The sequence below is a fragment of the Ruditapes philippinarum genome, unplaced genomic scaffold (assembly GCF_026571515.1).
Source record: "Ruditapes philippinarum isolate M1 unplaced genomic scaffold, ASM2657151v2 ctg2107_1_1_1_1, whole genome shotgun sequence".
NCBI classification, from domain to species: domain Eukaryota; kingdom Metazoa; phylum Mollusca; class Bivalvia; order Venerida; family Veneridae; genus Ruditapes; species Ruditapes philippinarum.
In genome coordinates this window covers 55,508-78,579 of record NW_026853859.1, presented here as the reverse complement: position 1 = coordinate 78,579, position 23,072 = coordinate 55,508, and the positions used below count along the sequence as shown (strand labels likewise).

At 32.4% G+C, this 23,072-nt stretch overlaps 3 protein-coding genes and 2 long non-coding RNA genes across 6 annotated transcripts; 1 reads left to right on the top strand and 4 right to left on the bottom strand.

The window, feature by feature from the left end:
* Positions 1-258: 258 nt before the first annotated feature.
* LOC132738184 (uncharacterized) lies at positions 259-7,264 on the bottom strand. The gene is made up of 4 exons (XM_060725651.1): positions 6,946-7,264; positions 3,618-3,738; positions 1,861-1,951; positions 259-1,372 (listed from the first exon to the last, which is right to left on the bottom strand). Exons 2-4 carry the CDS (start codon positions 3,688-3,690, stop codon positions 1,081-1,083), a joined length of 456 nt encoding a protein of 151 aa, XP_060581634.1. The 5' UTR covers positions 3,691-3,738; positions 6,946-7,264; the 3' UTR covers positions 259-1,080.
* Positions 4,162-5,980, bottom strand: LOC132738189 (uncharacterized). Its single transcript, XR_009626828.1, has 3 exons — positions 5,633-5,980; positions 5,061-5,137; positions 4,162-4,851 (listed from the first exon to the last, which is right to left on the bottom strand). It is a non-coding gene; the product is annotated as an uncharacterized LOC132738189 (long non-coding RNA).
* A 1,184-nt stretch (positions 7,265-8,448) lies between the features above and the next one.
* On the bottom strand, positions 8,449-12,135 carry LOC132738188 (uncharacterized). The gene is made up of 3 exons (XM_060725654.1): positions 11,581-12,135; positions 10,177-10,332; positions 8,449-9,724 (listed from the first exon to the last, which is right to left on the bottom strand). The coding sequence occupies exons 1-3, from the start codon at positions 12,098-12,100 to the stop codon at positions 9,579-9,581; spliced, it is 822 nt and encodes a 273-aa protein (XP_060581637.1). The 5' UTR covers positions 12,101-12,135; the 3' UTR covers positions 8,449-9,578.
* Positions 12,136-13,539: 1,404 nt separating this feature from the next.
* Positions 13,540-16,744, top strand: LOC132738187 (uncharacterized). The gene is made up of 4 exons (XR_009626827.1): positions 13,540-13,692; positions 14,732-14,946; positions 15,402-15,498; positions 15,943-16,744. It is a non-coding gene; the product is annotated as an uncharacterized LOC132738187 (long non-coding RNA).
* A 414-nt stretch (positions 16,745-17,158) lies between these two features.
* On the bottom strand, positions 17,159-22,314 carry LOC132738185 (uncharacterized). 2 transcript variants are annotated; one of them, XM_060725653.1, is made up of 3 exons: positions 20,971-22,314; positions 20,167-20,298; positions 17,159-18,418 (listed from the first exon to the last, which is right to left on the bottom strand). In XM_060725653.1, exons 1-3 carry the CDS (start codon positions 21,446-21,448, stop codon positions 18,234-18,236), a joined length of 795 nt encoding a protein of 264 aa, XP_060581636.1. In that variant the 5' UTR covers positions 21,449-22,314; the 3' UTR covers positions 17,159-18,233. The 2 variants fall into 2 exon arrangements, with proteins under 2 accessions (XP_060581636.1, XP_060581635.1); XM_060725652.1 differs by having other exon boundaries at positions 17,159-18,421; positions 20,971-22,307.
* Positions 22,315-23,072: the final 758 nt, after the last annotated feature.

Below are 23,072 nucleotides of genomic sequence, written 5' to 3'. Positions count from 1 at the left end.
ATATACACCCATATAGCATTACCCTATTACTCAGCAATGTAACCTGTTCGATTTGAATGTGATTATTCACCTTCACGGTGATAGGGCGTTTACCACAACTTTTCCGCGCAACGTCAAAATATCATACTTCTGACCGAGACACCGAATATTTCTGGACAAAATATTAATGGCGGGATAACCAAATTGCAGGCAATAGCTTACAAAATATCTTAATGCTGGACATTGCAAAATCATTCCAATTGTTTAAGTACTCCATCGAATTTTAGAAACAATTTATTGTTAATCTAGCACAACACAATTCACAAAAAAATACATACTTCGAAGAAATAGTGTTTACAAAAGATCGTGTCTACCGCAACATGACTCGTACTTGTCACAAAAACATGTGTTAAAACGACGATGTATTTGTTCTTTGATCTTACGAGCTCGTGTATATATTATGGTTAGGCATAAATTCAAGTTCCATACAAAATTGTGTGTTTCTATTGTAAATTTTAGGGAATATATGTTGTTAAAAGGTCTATTGACTCGAATATTGGAGCACCGTACAACACTTAATTCAAACACCACATTCTTTTTCCGTTTGTCCGATAAATACTGCAACCGTTTTCATTTGCAACATACTTTATAAGTAACTATTAATTTACCTGCTGTTATGTTATGTTGCTGTTATCATATGTTATTTTATGGAATCAAACCGAGTCTGCAATTTTCATGTAATTTTGCCGATTTTAATGCTTCCAAGAGGTCAGTTTTTCCAGATATTTTAATTTTACATGCTTTGAACTATTTATTTCCTTCAGTAACGACAAAAGCACTATAATATCGATACGTTGATTTGTTTTTATTCTCATTACAAATACAAATGACAACAGTGCTGAACCTCCAGAAACGGTTACCAGATCAGTCTAAAAACAATCTTCTTCAAGACCTATAAGCTCCATTTTGTTGAGGTACATTATAAAATCTGAATAATTTAATCACGGTAGAAGTTAACCCAATCTGCACGTCCCGTAAAGTCTAACCAAAACGTATAGAGTAGACAAAGTGAAATTGAAGCACAGCAAATCATAAAAAAACTTAAAGCTCTAGACTAGAATGATCTATGTTATCGAAAGACATATACGCTCCAGATGTTGTACTTTCCTTTGAATTTCTCTGATTGGTTGTCTCGCTTTTATTTCTAGGATGTATGTAGTTAATTTCACACATGTCAACAGATATTGGATCAAATGATATGTAGGCTCCTGATTCTCTCGTGCTTTTTGTATCATGACAAACAGAACTTGTTCTTCTGTACTCCCCTTTAAAACCTGGGTTATCTGCTCCTGGTCCGTTCTGCTGGTAGTTGTCAGTTTTCGATTTTCGTCGCCTTCAAATACAAATTTAAATTCAAAATTATATATTATCATGTGCGTTTAATATAAAGATTGTTTTTTGTCGGGGCGGGAATGTTGGGGGAGGGAAAGGGGGTGTATAACTGTACGTCTCACAAAGAATGAAATAATGTCTAGTTCAAATGGCATCTTTCTAGTTGTATTGCTGAAGGAAGACGTCAGGTGCCACTCCGTGCATTAATCATTGCAAGCATGAACAGATACATGATTAGAACAACCGACGCTGGATAGCTTCCTAATCCTAAATAATTTAAATAATCCATGGCAGGGATTCAACCCGCATCTGTGAAAGGTAAGTGGTTTGTTCAAAGTCAACGACTTTAACATTTTTAACATTAAAGGATTTATTTAAAAAGTAGTAAGTGGCGATCATTTTCAGTGATCAGATCGGAAATTAATTTTAGTAACCAGAAGATTTGAGTTTTTAGTAAACTTATTGGTGTAAAATGTTTGGGTAACTTACTGTTTTATAATGTAACAAGCTACAATTCCACAGCTGCATAGCATAATAACTGACACAACGATAAGTATCACTAGAATAGAAACTCTGATGCCTGAAATATAATAAATTGCATTATTTGCATATATTATGCATTGTACATATGTATACTTATCTTAAGACATTAGGGATACTCTTTAATCTTCATTGAATTAGACTTTCATTTACAAAAGGCAGATTGTCGTTTACCTATTTTACTTATACATTTCTTTTGCCGCCGATTGGATCCTGCATAATAAATTATTGAAATAGCAAAGCAACCCCATCATTCTCAAGCACCTATCTTCGGAAGATTTGGGATCAGTTATTTTTAAAGTATAAGACAAAAACTTTGAATAGATTATTCCGAATTAAACAAAACCTGCTTCTAACACCAACATTTCAGCTTTTTGCAACATTTTACATGTACTATACTTATTATTTCCCGGCGCCTTTTGGTGCTTTACATCAATAGGGAATGGGGATGGGATGTGTCCTATACAATCTGCTATTGGAGTTCTTAAAGTATGAGAATAAAGAGCAACAAGTGAGAACAAATTCATGAAACGCATCATCTTTAAAACTTTCTTTGTGATACAGACAAGTGAACCAAAACAGTGTTTAAAAGTAAAATTAACATATCGACATAAGGGCGGACAGAATACTTCAAAAATACATATATATATATATAAATGTATCAATATTTAAGAAGACATTTTATCTCATAATTATTCTTATTTTATGCCGGCTCGCGGTATTACGTTAGGATTTTACTTATAAACAACCTAAAACTCCGAATCCATCCAAAATTTTAATCTAAGCTTGGCTTCCAGCTTTCTAAAAAATATATCTGTCTGGGCTGGAATCCAAAATAATTTAGCCAATCAAATTTGATCTTACATAGCGTCAAAAAACCTTCAATTTTCACGCCATTTTTAAAAAGCAACAAGTATTGCTTTGAGCGCAAAGATGATAATGATGATAAAATATTTGTTTTCATGAATTCTTTTCAATAAATCATATTTACACTGACTTTTGATTTAGCGATTTCATCTGTTTTCTCTGTAGTAAATTAAATTATTAACAATTAATTGGTTAATTAACATAAGTGTATCTCTGGTTCTGTGCATATTTTCTTTTTCTTTTTTCCCGGTAATTTTATCCTTTCCGATATTTTGTGTATGTATATACTGGGATATACTATTCTCCGGTCCGGTTGCTTCCGGTCTCTCCCGGTCTATTTTGACCGGGATTTACGAGACTTGAGAACTTGTACAAATCAAATAATCATGCCCCATGAATCTAAATTTGCCCACACCCAAGAGAGTTCTTCAGTAATATATTCCTATATAGGACTTCTGTCTGTCACTCATTCCAATACTAAAAACATATTACAACTTAACTTTGTATAAAGAGACATCTTTATGAATTCTACCTATCTAACATTTTTTTGGTCAAGGTCAACAGGCCATATAGCAAATGTGCATAGACATAGGGACTTCATTCTGTCTGTTTACATGCATCTTCATATATACTCATATTCCCTTTTGTTAAACTGAGAGAACTGGCTTCCGTAACTTTATATGTCACTTTTATTTTGATGTTCGCTGAAATCTCTTCAGGTACAGAACTGTCATTTTTACATTTAAGCACAACCCTGGAATAAAATTACGAAGCGAGTCGCTACTAGCTTTTTTAAAAGCTAACCTTGTTCATAGTTATAACAGTTTAGCTCTACGTACCATTTTCGGAATATTGCGGTAGGTCTGTAGTAATCGTCGATGTTATTGCACGCTTGTTTGTTACCGAATTCATTTCAAGATGAAGACGCCATGTGCAGCAAAGCGTTTATGGTGTAAAAACCTAGAAGATACATATGTAAATGAAAGCAAAAATATAGCACAAGTACATATGTCCCAGCAAACACAAGACGTCATACTGACGTCAGATTTAAGTCAGGTTCTGACGTCGGATGACGGTCGGAAAAACGGTTGGATTTGAAAGTTTTTTTGACGTAATAAACTGACGTCAGGTAGACGTCAGAATCTAACCATTATTTAACCTTTTTATGACCAAAATCTGACCATTATCTAACCATTTTCCGACCTCAATCTGACCATTTTCCGACCTCAATCTGACCATTTTCCGACCTAAATCTAACCAGTTTCTAACCATTTTCCGACCTCAATCTGACCATTTTCCGACCTAACTATTAACCCTTTTCTGCCCTAAATCTGATCATTTTCTGACCTTCATCTTATCATTCCCCTAATCCTTTTGTTTCACCACGTCATAAATATTTTCTGGCTAATCCTGATTTGATCTTATTTAATGTAACTCATTCTATCAAGTAACTTTCCCTCAAATGAAATGTATAACAGAAAACTAAAAGCAAAAATATGTTTCATGTTTTTTTAATTTAAGATAAAAGTTGCAATTTTAAGCTGATACATACAATTTTAGTAAATTCTGCAAGGTTAAATAATTTTCATAAATTAAACAAAATAAAACATAAAATAAGTGAATTACAAAACAAAAAGTATTACAAAAACAATGACATAAATGAAACTAAGAAAACATGTACAAATATTTAAGAACAAAACAATGTATGCACATTTCTATCAAAGTTTGCCTTATCAAATAAAACAATGAAAATATTATAATTTTAAGAAAAGTTAAAAGATTCTGATAATAATGTTTCAAGCAATTAATGACAGATTTTCAGTACTTTAACTATATTTCTACAGCATTTCTAAAACATTTAGTGCCATTTTGCATATTTTGACCTCCTTTGATAATTGTCAGTAATGTATAAATTGCTGCCTTTTAGTTACTTCACAAAGTTATACTTTTAGATATCCATGAGAATTAGCACGAATTTTGAGGTGTGATGCTTTAAGATATGACCTTCTTTCAGCACCCCTCGTCTGTCCGGAGGATATGTAGCGCCCAATAGCGTGTGTGACATCATTTTCACTGAAAAAAAAAATTATGAAACATGTAAAAATAACAAGCAAAAATCTTTTCATGGTTATATTAACTTAATGAACAATTTTGCCATCTTTTTATAAGAGAGCTTTAACAAAAATTAAAAGTAAACATAAATACTGAACATTTAAAAAGCCGCTTTTAAACTCCAGTTTAGTATGGATTAAAGTATGTAATAGAATTTACAAAAATCTTACTTTCATATGTTTCTTTTTACATATTCATGTGTTTCCGTCCCTCCGACCTTTGAGAGCATGTCCAACACTTAAACTCCCTGAAAAGAAAATTATATTCTAACTTATGTATATATTCTACGTTTGAAATAGAACAGTTACGCAAGTCTAAAATATTTCATAGTTTTAAATTAAAGATTTAATGCCGAAATGTCTGGAACCAAAACGTCTTGCGTTATTTGGGACCGGAACGTTTTGGGTTATTTGGGACCGAAACGTCTTGGTCCGAAATGCTCGAAATCGTACAAATTCATTGTCAATTCTCAGATTTTAACTGACAAAAACATCACAGTTTAAGAAAAATATGAAAACTAAGCATTCTCTTTGGTAGTACTGAAAGGCATATTATAAACTCTTCACAAGCAGAGTTAAAACATGTCAATTTTAAAAAGATTTATTATTAGACATTATCGCGAATTTGTGTGACATTTTACTTCAGCTGTTCAAATAATGATAATTAAATTTAAGAGTGCTTGCAATCATGCAATTATTTATCAAATACAAAGTAGAAATAAATCTAAATAAATTGAACTGACCTTTTTGTTCAAGAAAACCTATAGTATTCACTTATCAATGCATCCCGATTCCTGACCGCAGCCAAAACGTAACGCCTACGAATTTGAATTTCCATCCACGTGACTTTAGATTCGAATTAAAGGTTAATTATGTTTTCTTTCCCTTTTCTGTCACTATGATTAAATGTTAAAGCACTATTAAAAACACGTCATTTTGATACATATAATGTGCCACAAATGATAATATTACAACGTTAAATGATTGGAACTTGTAAACAGATCTGTAGCTATAAATAGATTCCATAACAATAGCACATGTAACTTGCGTATATACAGCGCCACCTTTATGTTTTATTAGGTTGCAGCGCCGCGATCTTAGTCTGTATTTATATAAGAACACTTCATTTGTAATCCAAATAACATTTGAAAAAAAGTTTAAATGATTACAACAGCGAATAAGGATTATTTTTTGTAATTTTTTTACCTACCGTAAGGACACCGACCATAACCTGACGTTAGTACGACGTCAAAAAGAAACGTCTATTAGACATCGGTATTTTAACGTCAGATTTACGTCGTATTTTGGTCGCCGACGTCGTGACCAAAATCTAACATTAATCCGACGTTATTTTAACGTCATGTGTTTGCTGGGGTCATGCAGCAATTTGTGGTTGCATCTGTGTATGTATGATAGCATGACAATTGTGAAGAAAAGCTTTAAAGAAACAGACTGGTACTCTCGGAGTACCAACAATCCTTCAGCAGTTTTGAGTGTGACTAAAAAAAGGATTGGAGCACCACACTAAATACCGTATTCCGGTATATACCGGACAAGACGCTTGAATGATAAAATGCTAAAATCTTGCCTTTTCACCCAACGGAATGAACTTTAAAAGGTCTAATTCATCTTTTCACACCGATTTATGTATGATAATGCATGAAAAATGTAAAAACCGGCGAAAAAAACGATATTTGTCTATTTTGTGATCATGATTTTTGCAAGCGTCTAAAGGTACTGCTCCAATCCTGTATTGAGTTAAATCCAGCAGTTTTACTTGGATACGTTTCTGTTGCAAATTGTACACAACCAGCGATGCTAAGGAAGCTTCAAAATAATGTTATGGTCTTGCGTTATTTTGAATTCAAAACCTGTCATTGTTAAGTTCATGCCAGGATATGGAACGGGAAGCAAGCTGTTGTGAGCACTATGATACTGCATGTACTTGCAGGTTGGTATATTGCTCTTTACTGACGACATTACCAAGTCATTTTCAGCATATATTGTATTCGTTTAGGTTTTATTACATTAAGCACAATCTATATGAATAATTTACCTTTCGAGTCCAAATAAAATGAAAAATCCTCTAAGTTCACTCAAACCCTTTTCAAACGATGATTACATCGTTCACATTGTTACTCCCATCTTTACATAAAAACGTATATTAACTTCCCTACTAATTAACCATGTAATCCGACCTGTAAAATGTTTTTCTCTTCCCTATCGTGTAAATAATACTTATGATTATGTTATGCATACAATAAACAGATTCTATTATCATTGTCAAACAGTCCCAAAATATATGTTATCCGGTTGCAACTTTGAAAGCTTACACCGGTTTGATAAAACTTATAATCCCCGTTCCGCCCTGTTTTCATATAGTTAAATATTAAATAGTTATGTCTTGTAAGTTTACTATGAACACATTCAAAAACGTATTAAGGCAAATCAGTGTTTATTAGGCAATTTTAGTTGGTCGTTGATCTTTAGTATTCACTTTAACTTCCGGTCTAGTGTAAGGCTAACTTTACATAATAGATAGCTATAAATCAAATGACTTAAAAGAGATTTGTTTCTTTAGAAAAAAAGTTGGACATGTTTTAATTTAAGTAAAAAATGGGTCAATGAAAAAAAAGGCCGGGTTGCATTCGTATACCAAATATCATTGACTATTTACTATTAACCATAAATGCAGAAAATTTAACTAAGTCAGTAAACAGGAAGTGGATGAGCGACAGATCTCACAGTATGGGACCACGTGTCAATGATGTATGCCAAATATCAAGCGGCTGTGTTAAGAAGTTGCTGAGAAAACTGTTACGAAAATTTCCCACCATTGACCATTAGTGTCGAAAATTTAACTAAGTTGGTCAGCAGGAAAAGAATAAGCGACATACTTGACATCGAATCCCACTGTATGGGACCGTGTGTCAATTTTGTATGCCAACTACTAAGTGGCTGTGTTCAGAAGTTGCTGAGAAAACAGTTACGAAAATTTCCTACCATTGACCAATAATGTCGAAAATGTAACTAAGTTAGTAAACAGAAAGCGGATGAGCGACACACTTGAAATCGAATCATACGGTATGGAACCATGCCATCTGCCAATGTTGTATGCCAAATATCAAGAGGCTGTAATAATTAGTTGCTGAGAAAACCTACGAAAATTTCCTATCATTGACCATTAATATCGGAAAAACTAAGTAGGAAAACAGAAAGTGGATGAGCGACAGGCCTGAAATCGCCCATCTGCCGCCCGTCCGCCGCCCGACATTCGCCACACTATAACCCGGGTTTGCACATGTGAACCCGGCCAAAAAAGTGACAAAACTAAGTTCGAACTATTTTGGCAATCCCATAAATCGAAATCGACGGAGTTGTAAGGGTACCATTGCGAACGAACTATACAAGTTTCAAGTATCAAAGTGGTATAAAGTGTATTAATCATAAAAGTAGCTCAAGTCTATAGTTTTGCACAGCCTATTCTTCATCTCTACCAGAACCTCCAACTGTAGACTTTTAAGTATGTGATGAGAAAAAACAAACACAGGTTTATGGAATAAACACAAACATTTATTTGTTTCTTATATATAATTTGAATAAAATACTTAACAATATTTTTACACTTTTATATAGAACGTTACAAAAAGCTTATCTCAACTTCTATTTTACTTAATATGAAACAATATATTAAAGTCGTCTGACACATTATCTGCATTATAATTTAAGCTATCTTCTTGTGTATCCTTTGGGATGCAATTGTCTAAATGTTTCTATAACATTTTTAACATGTAGCAAACAGGTTTTGTGAAGTCGCGTGGCCATTGATGAAATACAACAACTGAAAAATCACTATCGTTTTCTGTATTACAAATGAAATAAAATATTTTTTGGGTAAATTATGTCTCTTTCTGTTGTAAAATATCTGGCGCATAATCTTGTACACTCAACTATAAAAATATTTTCATTATTCATATATTCATTGTACTCTCGATTTTGAAAGTATTTTCAGTTATTCATAAATTCACTCACTTCATTTAATTTGGGGTACATTGGAGTAAACAGCTATAATATAGAGTTTATTCCCTCAAAATGTAAAGTAAATTTATTTGCATTTCTCTCTCTGTGAGAATTGAAACTATCTTTAATTACATGGGTGATTTTCAGCCGAAATTTCAACTCATTACATAAAAGATTAAAAAGACATGTAAATTGCAAACACATTGTCGCTATATCTTTATGTCAAGGCTATTTTGTACATGCATGTTACAAATACAGTACATTTGTACATGTATTAATAATTTTAACTATATGACGTCATAAGATGGTCTGATTTAGTATCTGTAATTGATTTAACCAGTTGTCTCCTTCCTCTTGTTAGATCTGTGTAATGATAAATCTAATTCTGACGATTGCTTAAGGATGTGAAACGAATGGGCACTCATCGATTAAGTAACGATAACTAAGAAGAAGATAATTTCCCGGACCTTCTGAGCTTGCCTTTTGTCAATACATGAACCTTAGATTTAAATTTAACTTAAAAAAAATTATAAATTATATTCTAACCGTATTTTCAAGTGCGATGAAAAGTTTATTTCGCATGTTTTAAGGATGTCTCTTCGTTCAATATGAATGATATATATAATAAAATATTATAGTTTTTAATTGATTAGAGCCACCTAGGATCTATCAAGTATTTATGAGTTTTCTTTTCTTTTCTATTCCATAATTGACTTTTTCAATCACTTTGACGAATGCATTTGCGTTTAATCTCTGTTGCATTCCCCGCTTTGATGCTGTTTGACTTTCTTTGTCAGCGATAACATTATCTTTCACTGTAACAGAGAAAGGTGGTTTAGAAAATATCATTTGCAGTAAAAACACTTGCAAAGTAGTAACTGAAAATATCAATGTTTACTTTCACCAAGAACATAAATATGAAGAAAATAAAATAATAAATGAATAAATAAATAAATAAATAAATAAATGATTAATAAATCAATTAATTAATTAAAAAAGACAAAAATAGTTAATAAAAACTTATTTATTAATAAAACAAAATAAAATAATAAAATAAAATTCAATCGATAAATTTATTATGTATTACGTAAAATAAGTTTCTTATCATATCATAGCATTGCATGAACATGTAAACCGTTAAATCTATGTATATTATGACATTTCTTGGACAATTTTGTCAGAAGTCTGAAATGGTGTGTAAGATTTAATTCGTAGTTTAGAAATATATAAGAGAATGAATATAAGACATAATACTGTGTTACATTACATAGAGGTTGGACCACCAAATTAGTCTTTGCGTTAGTTTGTTTCTTTTTCAATGATGCCCCAAAGTTGTGCTTCTTTGTTTTGGCACTAGCGCAAATGCATGCTACCGGCCAATTTTCAATCCACTTTCCTTTTCCGTTTATTGATACATAGATATCTAAAATATAAAATATATATAGCTTAATATACAGTAAGTTGTAGTTATCATGTATAGTTATTTGTGTCGTTGTAATATGTTATATTCTATAACTATTAAAACTACATGCCTCCAGATGAGCCAAAATATTTTAAGAAATTCAAACTTGAGAGATTTGTGTTCAAAACTTTTAAGACAAGGAAAATGGTTTAAGATTCAAGTGTAGTAATTTATACTTTTTATTAACCGATTAATGACTGATTTCGCATTATTTATCACCATATTTCTACTACTTGACTAGGTAAGGGCTTTATGTGCATATTTTGACCTCTTTGTAATTTACGTAGATTGTTTGTGCCGTTTGCAATCTTTGTTCACTTCACAACGTTTTACTTTTAGATAGATTAAATGTCTATTTGTATTTATTTCAATAAGAAATGTTTTAGAATATTGACCTTCTAAAGTGTCATGACTCGTAATTCAGGGGTCACAGGTTCGATTTCCCGCTCTTTTACAAGTACATAATACTAATGTAAAAACCGAGATCCCATATATCGATGCTAAAAACCGGGCATGACGCCTCTGGAACGTTGCAACTACTGTATCACGCACTACCCTGATATCAAATAACAACTCGCAATATGAGCAACCACACTGAAATTTAAGGACGAAACCACATTCTATTAGTTTTATAAGTGTTTTGTGTCTTACATTCTCACTTAACCAATGACCAGCTGACAACTAATATAATTTCCAGTTTGTCCAGGCTCTTAACTATTGGTATTTTAATATTATAAGCCATTAAACCTCTCATAGATTGTTTTAAATGCAAATCGGAGCACATCCATCACATGAATACAAGAAGCTTGGAAAGAAATCATGTCATACTAGCATAATTATCTTCATTTTATGATTCTTTTATGTTGTGCTTGCCTGTTTAAGAATTCGTAAAGTAAACTATTATGCTCTGTTCTGTATATCATTTGGTTGAATTGACAGATATTTCAATAGCATATTCGATCCAGTTTACTGGAGATCAAAATTCCTTGGTTTTGTGTCCCTTATTACACACTACGATTATAAGTATAATAAAATCAACTATTGAATCTAATCAAATGAAAACCAAGATGTTACCCATCCTGGATAGTCCACAGTGACAGAGGATGAACAGAGATACGCTAAAATTTCTTTTTTAAAACATTTTTGCTTTTTCGTATAAAAAAATCTTTTTCAAACCTATATTTTATCTAAAGTAAAGCAAACTCTCACCTTTCCTGAATGTTTCGCATTGTGTTTCCATTTCTAGTCTATATATAAACCATGGTGATATTCCAGGAAAATGACATTTGTCAGACAGACATCTTGCATATTGAATATTCTCTGGAATCCTATTTGTATCCGTATCTACTTCCACTGTCCAAGGACAAATTGACGTCTTACACAATCCTGTGCATGTTGCATCGCTTGACACTCTACTTCGTGGTTGCGATCCATCTATGTTCATTTCAAAATCCCTTTCCTTCTCATCATCGTATTTGTTCAAGAAATCAGCCAGGGCAGTGTGGTTTTTAAATACCGGGTCATACAACAGAGTGTCTCTGGATTGAACTCTTTCTATCTTTCCATTTCTGCGCAGATTCTCAGAATCGAGAACGTGTCTTCTTTGTTCATGCTGGTTTCCTAAGAATTCGTACTTTCGAAATGGTATTTTTGCATAACCCTTTGACAAAACGCCGCTCTTTAACGTTGCAATAAGCACAATGAGTGAACAAATTATTAAACAATTCATTGTCAGTCTCCATTAAGTGTATGGTCTATGCTAATGACAATATGTTTGAAGCTACTTAGTGAGGGAAGTACTTTTAATATAGTTAAGAGGACACCAATTAAAGCAGCCTTTTCACACATTATCATGATCAATTAAGATGCTATTATTTTGAGCAGTTAAAGTTTAATAGTAATTAGTGATAATTTCAAGTCATTGTTTTATCATAACATGTACATTTTGTCCTCGGATCAAAGTTTTTATTTACTGTTTTACACTTGGAACATTGACGAGTACACAGCTGTCAAAACTATATTGGACGAAGAGTTAGCGTCAATATTTTAAGTTTTGACACAAGTCCTTTTCTTGCAACAAATTACTCTCTGTCTGTGTCAGTTTGTTCGTATGTCTGTCAGTTTACAGTCTTTCTCTATTTTACAGTCTGTCTCTATGTATGTCCACATGACGATGTATCTGTCTGTCAGTCCGTCCGAAAGGACTATAAGTTGTGACGCATCAGGCTAAGGGCTAATAAGATGATAATTTCAGGCGTATGCTGGAGTTCAATATAGACATATAGCCTGGGATTCAGGCGTTGATAGTTTTTGCTCATTTATAACATTTTTTTTTCTTTATTCGTAACATATGCGCTATTCCATATTCGTTCGTCGTTTTGATAGTATCAACTGTCGATTTGCCAAACAGAAACATAAAAAAATCGACAGAGTGGAACCCGGGCTAATAGACATATAGCAATGTTAATAAAATACTGTATTGTAGATTTATTTAAAACTTCCACAATCTTAAATATGATACCAGAAACATTTCAAAGGCAACATAATTCGGACAGTGCAGGCTGGCCTGGCTCTATACTGATGGAAAAAGATTCCCACTTTCAATAACTGCAGCCTAGGGTTACCAACGTAAAGTTGGGTATCATAGGCATAAAACTGCATCAAAGAGTTTTTAATTATCGAACATTCGTATAGAAATATTACTTTTTTAATTGACTATAGCTAGACTAAATTAATGTTTCCTTGCGATATTTTATACCTATTAATAGGTAACACGTATAAATTAATGTTCAAGGGTATTTCACAACCAACAGTCAATTTACTGAATGACGTAGAATTTCACAAATTACACGTTTGTCAAGTATACCGGGTATTTATTGCATTCATACAGCTAAGCGAACATAACTACGAATAAATCAAATTATCAACCCGTTCATCTCAAAACATAACGACCGAAAAAATGAATACTGTCTCTTGTACATCTAATATTATATATTTTTGTATCAAATCGATATATTATCATTAAAGATTTATCAAAATATAACGCCCGATTGGATTTCAAAATACGCATTTATTAAACCATGATAATTTATGCGTATATCTTAAGTCACAAGATTCTTTTTCGCCGTTCAGTCTTTTAACGGGCGCCACAGGTCACTATGAATGAATTAAGATGCGACAGCATATCATTTATTAAATCTTTTATTTCTGTATGTTTACTGATTTGTTTACGAATTACCAAAATATAACGCCCGATTCGTAGAGTAAATATTTTAAGCTAGTTGCTGCATTAAGAACTATTTGGATTTTGTGTTCTATCTTGTAAGTAGATTTAAGTTTTTTAATTACATTTATATAGGAATATTTGTTTTAGTGTAATATTTTAATAAAACCGATTTGCCTAGTTCAACATGTTTGTTAAATATGTTTGTTGTTCCTGAGAGAAATTTGTGCGTGAATCACGTAAGATCATTCCCAGACAATGTTATATATCCTAATTAGTCTTCCCAATCACCGGGTGTATTATCTTGTCTTCTATTTTGTATGTCTAAATACAAATAAATGTTAATAAATTGAATAATATTTTTTTTCATAGTTCAGAGACCTTTGAACATTGAACATGTGTTGCAGTTAAATCATATACCAAAACATGCACAGCGCGTTCACCGGAGCGCAGGTATTAGTTACCCGAACACCAGTTGCCGCACTGAGTATAAAACTAGAACATACTCTTCGATTGGCTATTTTTTTCTGTGATTTCCTTATAGTTTAGTTTATTATATTATTATACAAATTGATTTTAGTTCGATTGTATTGGAAGCTATAAGCTTATTGAAACACTCTCGAATAAAAACGTTCCTGGAACCAACCAGTACTAAGCAATGAATGTAATGTTTCATGCTCAAGTATACAATTTATTGTGAAAACAGGAAAAGAGATAACGATGAAAAGTAATATCCATATTCTCGTACATTGGTTACATTTTTTCTGGTGTTTTCATATGTGACGACAGGGAATGCGTTTCATTTTGTCTATGATACAAAAGAGAAAGAACGTTAAAACGCTCGGCAATCTGATTTATACAAGGGCACTACGTTCCCACGTATATATCCAACAGCCGACTGTTCCGATCTTCTTTCTATTGGCAAAAGGTTTATTTTGAATTTTTCATATAATTGTTAGCCAATGGTTCTTTGTAATTGTTCATCATAATTTTTTTGCTCTATTTATTTAATTTCTTCTGTCCTTTCTTTTTTCATGCTCATTTATTTAATTTGTTTAGCGATCTGTTGATTCAATATTAAAGCAGATATGTCCTAGATCATATATTGACCGCTTTTGTGTATTTATCGTTATATAGTGAAGATAACTCAATATGGTCCTGTACGTCACCGCCTAGAGTTGCTAACGGATTCGTTTCCTATGATTCGCTTTCCGGTGGACCTTCATGGACCGGTGATGTGACGTATAACTGTTTCCGGTTTTATGGTCTGGTTGGGTCTAACAAATTAACGTGCATTGGTGGGAATTGGCAAGGAACTATGCCTATTTGTGAATATGAAAGAGATACGGAAAGTAAGTTTTGATTTTATTACCTATGTAGAATGAGCTATTTCTAAACTGTCTGTCCGCTTTTAAATATATATATATATAAATTAAGTAATATTTGAGAGTTGGAGACAAAGAAAAAACAACAAAAAACAGCAACAAAACGTATAATAGTTATTTCAATGGAAATAAGTTGAAAAGAAGATAATTGAATTTAGTTTAAGAAGTATCGCCTATGACAGACAAAAATTAACCATAAGTTTTGACATGTCTGTAATAAAACATGATTTACAAAAAAAGAAAGATACATATTGATAAATCCATAAAATAGTTTGTCATTTACAATAAGAAAGGATAAAAAGGGCATACAATAATGTGAACGCAATTTGTGTTTTAACATTAAATAAAAAAATACTTTGTACTTATGTTTCAAACAACTTATATATTAAAAAAATACCCGAACATTCTTTTTGTTATTGCAGTTCTATTTTGGTTTCTGATTGCCGTAGTTGTTGTTTTGTTACTGGTGCTGGTTATGCTAATACTATTTGTCTGTTGCTACTTCGGCAGATGCTGCGGGTAAGACATTTTACTTAAGCTTGCTAACACAAATCATAGTAATTTTTGTCAACAACTTAGGTTACTTTTTCGAAAGAAAATACTGGTTAAACTTCAAATATTAAGCATGCGACATTTTAGCAGACCTTAATTACGCTGAGTTGAGATTCTTTTTAGGAAATGTGATGCGAAAGAAAGAAAATAACAGTGAAATTTTAATTTGTTTTATTTTATTATTTCTTAAAGGATTATATATGGCTATTTGTAACAGACATATAAATATAAACCTGTTTTATGCAATCAGCTTTTCTATAATAACTGCCTGCCAATAGAGTCCAGTTTTGTACAGGATTGTCTGAACTTTGTTTTCCCCTTACGATTGACAAAATACATAAAAAACTTTTAGAACAAAGTTGGAATGTAAAATGTATAACAGTTAATAAATGTTCTTGTTAAACATTTCAGGTCTGGAAAAGGGAAGTAATCGTTATATATCTCATGCCTGGAAAAGGGAAGTAATTAGAGTTTGATGATGTTTAGTGGGATGAAAACAAATTAACACTTTCAGATTCCTCTATGTATGAATTAGACTCTTAGAAAACCAATTGTTATTACACTAACTTTTAAGTCTATATTTTGCGTTTTTGGAGAGGTCTTTACCTTGGAGCAGCACGCCTCCAGTTTGTAATATTTTTTACTACATCTTTTAGATGAGTAAACTGTTTATAAGATTGTAAAATTAAAAGTAAAGTAAAGTAAAATCTTTACTTAAGACCATAACCGAAATTAAGAGCACCCCCTATTTAGAACAATTCTGTAAAAGAACGAAATTTTCTGCTCTTAAAGTTAATGGTAACATGTTTAACAATTAATTAAGACTGCTTCACCTGTCGATTTTTGAGACCACAAATTCAGTCCCAATGCCTTGTTTTATTCTTTATCTAACCGCTTTATTGAGACCACTGATAATCCATTCAACACCTATGCAGATCACAAGTTTGTTGTTACTCATTTGCTTGAATTGTAAAACCGTTATGATTGGAAAACTGTATAAAGTAAGGTGAGAAAATAAACTATAGAGTGGTTTAATGTTACTTTATGCACATTCAGTTTGTGAAGAATAAATTTCTTATTTATCCATAGAAAGAACTTGTAATTTCTCAAAAATATAGTGCATGACGTAATTTCGTTTACCCTGTTAGTAATGGAGTAGAATTTTCACCTAAAGTTTTAGCTTATTCTTGAGTATTCAAAATATTTTTAAATATATATTTTATTAATAAGTTAAATTTTTGAAAGTTTGTTCCACTCAGAACTTGGGGCGCTTTGCTGGAAAATGTATATAAGTTATATTGTTTGACTTGTATTGTATGTGTTTATGTGTACTTAAATATGCCAATCCTTTTTTAAAACATGAAAATGTAACATGAATGATATATTTTAATACTTTTCAATATTATATTACTATTGTTAATCTAACCGTCAATTATGTGTGGCGAAAACTTTTAAATACTATGACTTGACTTGACTATAATACAATCTTTATCTTACATGTATAATTCGAATTCATCTTATCTTCTTGAAATATGCCAAGTTGTTTGTATTAAAAAATCTCCCTTTTTCGACCTTGAAGAAGAGTATACATAAAGAGAATTTTTGTAAAGTGCTGTATGTATATCAAAATGACATTTTTCATTTATCTTGATAATACAATTAAATGCTATCTACACAAACTTTGTATAAAATAAATGTGTAGGACAAAACCATACTTTAATATGTTATATATGATGACAATGAATTGCATGAGTAATTGAAAAGGAATACCTTTAATGATTTATACCGTTTTATACTTAGGAATAGATATGCATTTTGAGTGCATTGTTGTAGAGAAATGCACGGTTCGAGTTCAAATGCACAGGAATTGATCAAGAAAGCCGATAGTCCTGAGTGAATAATTTTAAAGCATTTGAACGAGAAACCGTGCATTATTATGCTATCTCCTTATTAACGCTCAGCATTAGGATCTGACGGACACCGATTGAAGGTCAACTTCTCGTGACCTTTCGAACAACATCGGCGAGCTTTCACAATTTTGAAAGTGATACAATTTCTAATTTTAACCGCTGGAAAAACAATACTTAGTAACTTATTTTCACGATTTTGAAAACAAACGTGGCGTTGTCAATATGGCCGACAGATAAACTGACAATACAATCTTGCCCATAAAAAATTGAGTCTATTATTTCCAATCAATTTGTTTCAAATTACTTTAAACATTTTTTTAAGTCAACAATTTGCTTTACTTTCACGGACAGCGATATTTTGATACTTCGTCTAATGGTTATCTGTATTGCATGGCTAAAAGTAGCTTTCTCGGAAAATCCGAATCATAATGAAGGCGAAACAAGTACGGTGGAAGTAAGATTTACATGCAAGAAATAAGTTAAATAGATCTGGGGTTTTTTTCAGTCCGATTGCACGAAAAATTAATATCTATTTCTATTCTAACATGCTCATAAAAAAGAGAATTGATTAAAAATATGCTAAACTACAATGTGCGTAGAAGTAATTTTCCTGACGTCATTTGTTTTATTGACGTGTTGCCCAATCTGGTTGATAGGGGAATAAAATGAAGCGTGTTAGAATTGTAATTTTCTAGAGTTCTTTTTACTGCATGAAAAGAGCAATGTATTCATTATTCTGTCAGAGTCATTTCCCTTTTGTATAAAATGATTTTACAGAAATGTGTCACTTAATTATGTTCTGTTGTACTTCCTCAGCATCATGTGTTCCCACGTTTCACTTTGCATGTGACGTTGTTGATTATGTAACCTGCGTCTTTGTGAGTGAGTTAAGGGTCTGCGTCTGACGTCATTCAGAATGATTTGCTGACGTGACACTGGTGTAAGAGGTCCATTGTGTGTGATATCAACGTCAACTGCTTCTAGGATAAAAAGGAGAGAACAAATCGTTACAATAAATACTAATACGAATCTTTATCGAAACAGAAGGACGCACTACATATTAACGTCATTTTACTTACTCAAACGATTCGAGTTACATGTATATTTTACGTCTCCTAATTTGTTATACTAAAAAAGCAAAGGTAGTTTAAATGGTAAGATACTACGTCATCTGCACCTGCAAAATGCTCCTAATACGACCAGTTTATTTTTGTAAACATACCGTCGACTTTATTTTAAAACATCGTTAGAATATCAAAAATAATGCAGTGCACCAACGATTGGTTATATAACTTGATACAAATTTTAAAACGTTTAAAGATTCACTGCCTAGTGAAATGAATTTGTGTTTCCTAAATGCTTCAACTCGGACTTCAAAACAAAAATTTATCCCGTTTTTCAGGCTTAAACCAGACAGTAAAACTTATAATCTTTGGTGCGGTTCATTTTTTTTGATATTCTAACGATTTCTTAGACTAAAAAAGAAAATTATCTTCGAGTCGACAAAAACAGACCGTTTGGGAGCATTTTGCTCATGCGCAACGACACAGTATCCTACGATTGAGCTTTGTAAAAGCTTACGTTTAAAGCGAGCTTTTAGAGCGGGCATAGTAATCCGGTGTCAAAAGGAATGGCGAGATTGAACTGTAATTATTACACTTGCCTCTCACTTCCTTATAATTACCCCCCCCCCCGCCGTCCACCCCATCTTAATTCTCATTCAACCAATACTTTTTTGTAATTGTTATTACTACCATAAATCGTTCAAGATATATAGAATATCTATTTGTTTGTGTGTGAGACGAAATTTTATTTTATCGAGTGATTATATAAACAGTATACGCAAGAGTGGCGCAGCCCCCAGTGATAATACAGTTCTTTAAGTTCACGAGATGAAACAAACAAATTTTCTTTTTTATGCTCAAAAAAAGTTTGAATTAAATTCCCGCAATATTAACGTCCCCACTGGTAGCCTCAATTTAAGACAGATTTCTTATAAATATAAGAAACCTTGAGCTGAAAATAAGTTCGAAAATCAACTTTAATGGTGATGAAATTATTTATTTAAAAAATGAATGATTGATTGTTTTAGCCATTTAAACGGACATTAAAAAAAATGAAAAAGTTACACCAGCCCGAATATACGTTGTTTATTTCAAGCGAGGAAAGAATGAAATGTGTTTGATTCGAAGGGATTTCATTTGGATTTTATATTTATTCGTGGATTGTTACAGACAATACTTAATTGTTGACATATGTGTTGACTAGGAATTTGGAATCATTTGAAAGGCTGTCTTACGTACGCTGGGTTATTTACTTATCCTTTGGGTAGTTTGCACGATAAAAGAGTAATTATAAGACTGTTATGAACGAAATCAAAACATAGAGACGAATATGTAGAGAGGAATTTGGTGATCTTGAAATTGAATAAATTGAAGCAGGTTTGATCTTTATGATTACGTTTCAAATTTAAGCTTTTTACAAATTTCAACTGTGCTCTGTCGGAATTAAAAGCATAAATAAAAGTGAGGTACCACTTTGGAACATCTTTATATAAAGAAGTCTTTTCATTGAAAAAGTCGAATTATATTTTGATAATTTTCACTGTGCACTTATCGATATAAAATTTTCACGGATAAATCAGAAACCCACTCAAAAGCATAAAATAAACATTTATTATATTAAAATATCCTCTTATCAATGCAGATAAGGCTAGGTGACTTACCCTGCTCAGAATGCCTGCCTTCATGACCGTACACTACTGAAGGAACTGCAAACCTCTCCGTGCAGACGCAAGCTATTGGCCAATTAGTTATCCATCTCTGTTCACCATCCTCAGTGTTAGTTACAAGAATATCTATATAGAAAAATTAAAACCATTTACAGGAATGCAGAAGATTTTAATACACTCTTAGATAAAGGCATTAGAACTAAATGAAACAAACATAACAAATAATTTCAAAAAACGGAAAAAACATGCAGCTCTCTGTAATGTTGTCGTCCATTAATTGTTTGATGATTTATATATAAATGTATGTAAGCAATTTAGAAAAGATCTTAAAAAATAAAAGTCGTGTATATACTAAAAACACATTCTTTTTGATGTTTGTCGAACATGAATTATATAATATAAATGTAATATAGTTAAGTGTACGGTATTCATCTTACGATTTTCAATCCGGTAGAAAAATAGACCATTGTAGGCATATTACACGGTTACAACTGCGTGGATTAGAAATAAATAGTAAAATTTTTGCTCCTATTATATGCATTGGAAGGCATAGCAAAATACAACTTTATAACTTATAAACATTGTCATGAGCTTTAATTGGCGTTATTTTGGTACTCGTAGTTATATTTAAATAAAATGACGGAAAGTTCTGTATAAGTAAACATAAAAAATATTTCAGTCTTAAGTGATTTAATCGTCCTGTACATATTTACCGAAATCAGCAATTCACTCTATTTTATTTAACAACCAAAATTGTTTCGATGTTGAAAAAGGTGGAATGAAATGAATTTAAATTACCCGTTTTAACCAGATCACACTGTGTACGAACTTGAAGCGAATACGTCGTGCGGAAATCTAAGCCACCAAAACCAAAGTTACATGTTGCACTGTCACATACTGCATACTTTATAAATCGCGGGATTCTCGTGCTTTCTTCATCATATTCCTCGTGCCAAGAACACAGAGAATCTTCACACTGACCCGCGCAATTCCTTTGCCGTGACTGCCGCTTTTTCCGAGAGCTCTTTACCTTATGAGAATCACGACGCGCGGCATTCAAATATTCAAATAGTGACGTAAAGTTTTGCAAAACCGGATTAAATAAGTTGTCCCGCTTGTCATCATCATTTCTCAAACTATTATCATTATCCGTGGATTTTGCAAGTTCAATTTTCTTTAAAAAGGAACTTTTCTTCCGAGATTTCCCGTTCACATTGCCGATAACACTAATTCCATATATAAGCAAGATGCATCTAAAACATGATATCATCCGCATTTTTAAAAGAATTGTAATTAGTCCATCAAATGACACTGAACGTATTTAGAATATTATAACTCAATTCAAATGTTCATTATTACTTGATTGAAAGCAGATTTATTTAAACACCAGAATATGTGTAACTATACATAAAGGCGACAGAAATATAAACACACGTTTATCTTCATAAAATGATTTGACGGGTTAAATAGAGTACAGTTTTATACCGGAAATTCAAACAAGCCGATCTAATGTAATAAATCCCCAATTTTTCAATCTTTAAACAGGGCACTTAAGAGTAAAAACGCACCAGTTATTCTCCAAAAGATTACTCGTAAGGTTATCAGGTATTTCCTTTAAACGATGTATTATTTATCAATAAGCTGTTAAAGAGAGACATAGGCAAAATTTTAATTTCTAAGTTTTGAATTTTTCATTCAATATTCTGTAAATGTCTTCAAAATTAAAACAGTAGACTGACACAGGAATTAAAAATCTTTCTCCTTATAAAGAATAAAAGTGTGGTTTTCTAACTTGACCCACGTGGGTCAGGTTAGAGCGTTAAGATTTCACAATATTTGTCACAGTGAACTCTGGAAACGTTAAAGTACATGTCAAATGAATGACTTACACTTGTTTTAATCATACAACATCCACAATATCTGTAATTCTAACTTCCAGGGTTTGTTAAAGGCCCATGACTTGTTTTAAAATCACTCGGTGATTCTGTCGGCGACTTAATTTCATTCAACATATATAGTTTGTTCACGCTTCAGGGTTTATCCTTGGTGGTAACCCTTAACACTTCACGTATATGTTAGAGTGTTTGATACTTTTTTCATGACTGCATAATACATGTCAAATAATTTGTGACAGGTCCATAGCACTTAACCATCGCCACTTTGAATCCTGTCGGGATCTTTGATGGAGAGGGACTTTAGATCTGTCAAATAATATGAGCCGTGTCACGACAAAACCAACATAGTGGGTTTGCGACCAGCATGGATCCAGACTAGCCTGCGCATCCGCGTCATCTGATCAGGATCCATGTTGTTCGCTTACAGACCCTATAACAAGTAGTGAAACTGATAGCGAACAGCATGGATCCTGACCAGACTGCGCGGATGCGCAGGCTGGTCTGGATCCATGCTGGTCGCAAAACCACTATGTTGGTTTTGTCGTGACACGGCTCATATGTTAAGGTTCTTTGTCGGAGTAACTAGAGTCAGACATAAATAATATTAAGTTTATTGTTTATCGATATCAATATATCGATATCAATATATCGATATTAATATATATCTTCAGAAAAAGCAATAGGATCGTTGTATATTAGAATAATTATAAGTGAAAAGTTTTAGTACATTGTACCTTTAAGCTGTCGGCATATCGGTATTATTATAAAAGTGTGATATTACATCAATGTGTTTTAAAGTAGGTGCATGTGCCGCGTGATAAAGCGAAAGTACAATCTGCCCTTTTAATTAATAGTTTTGTCCCACGCCACTTTAACTATAATAACTGATAGTTGGAAGACGTTTTTAATCCATGTCGAATATTAATGCTGACACCCTCGCATGCTTATTACTTGGTGAGAAAATGTCCTTAAAATCTTGTTAAACAGCTTATGGTCTTCTGAGCT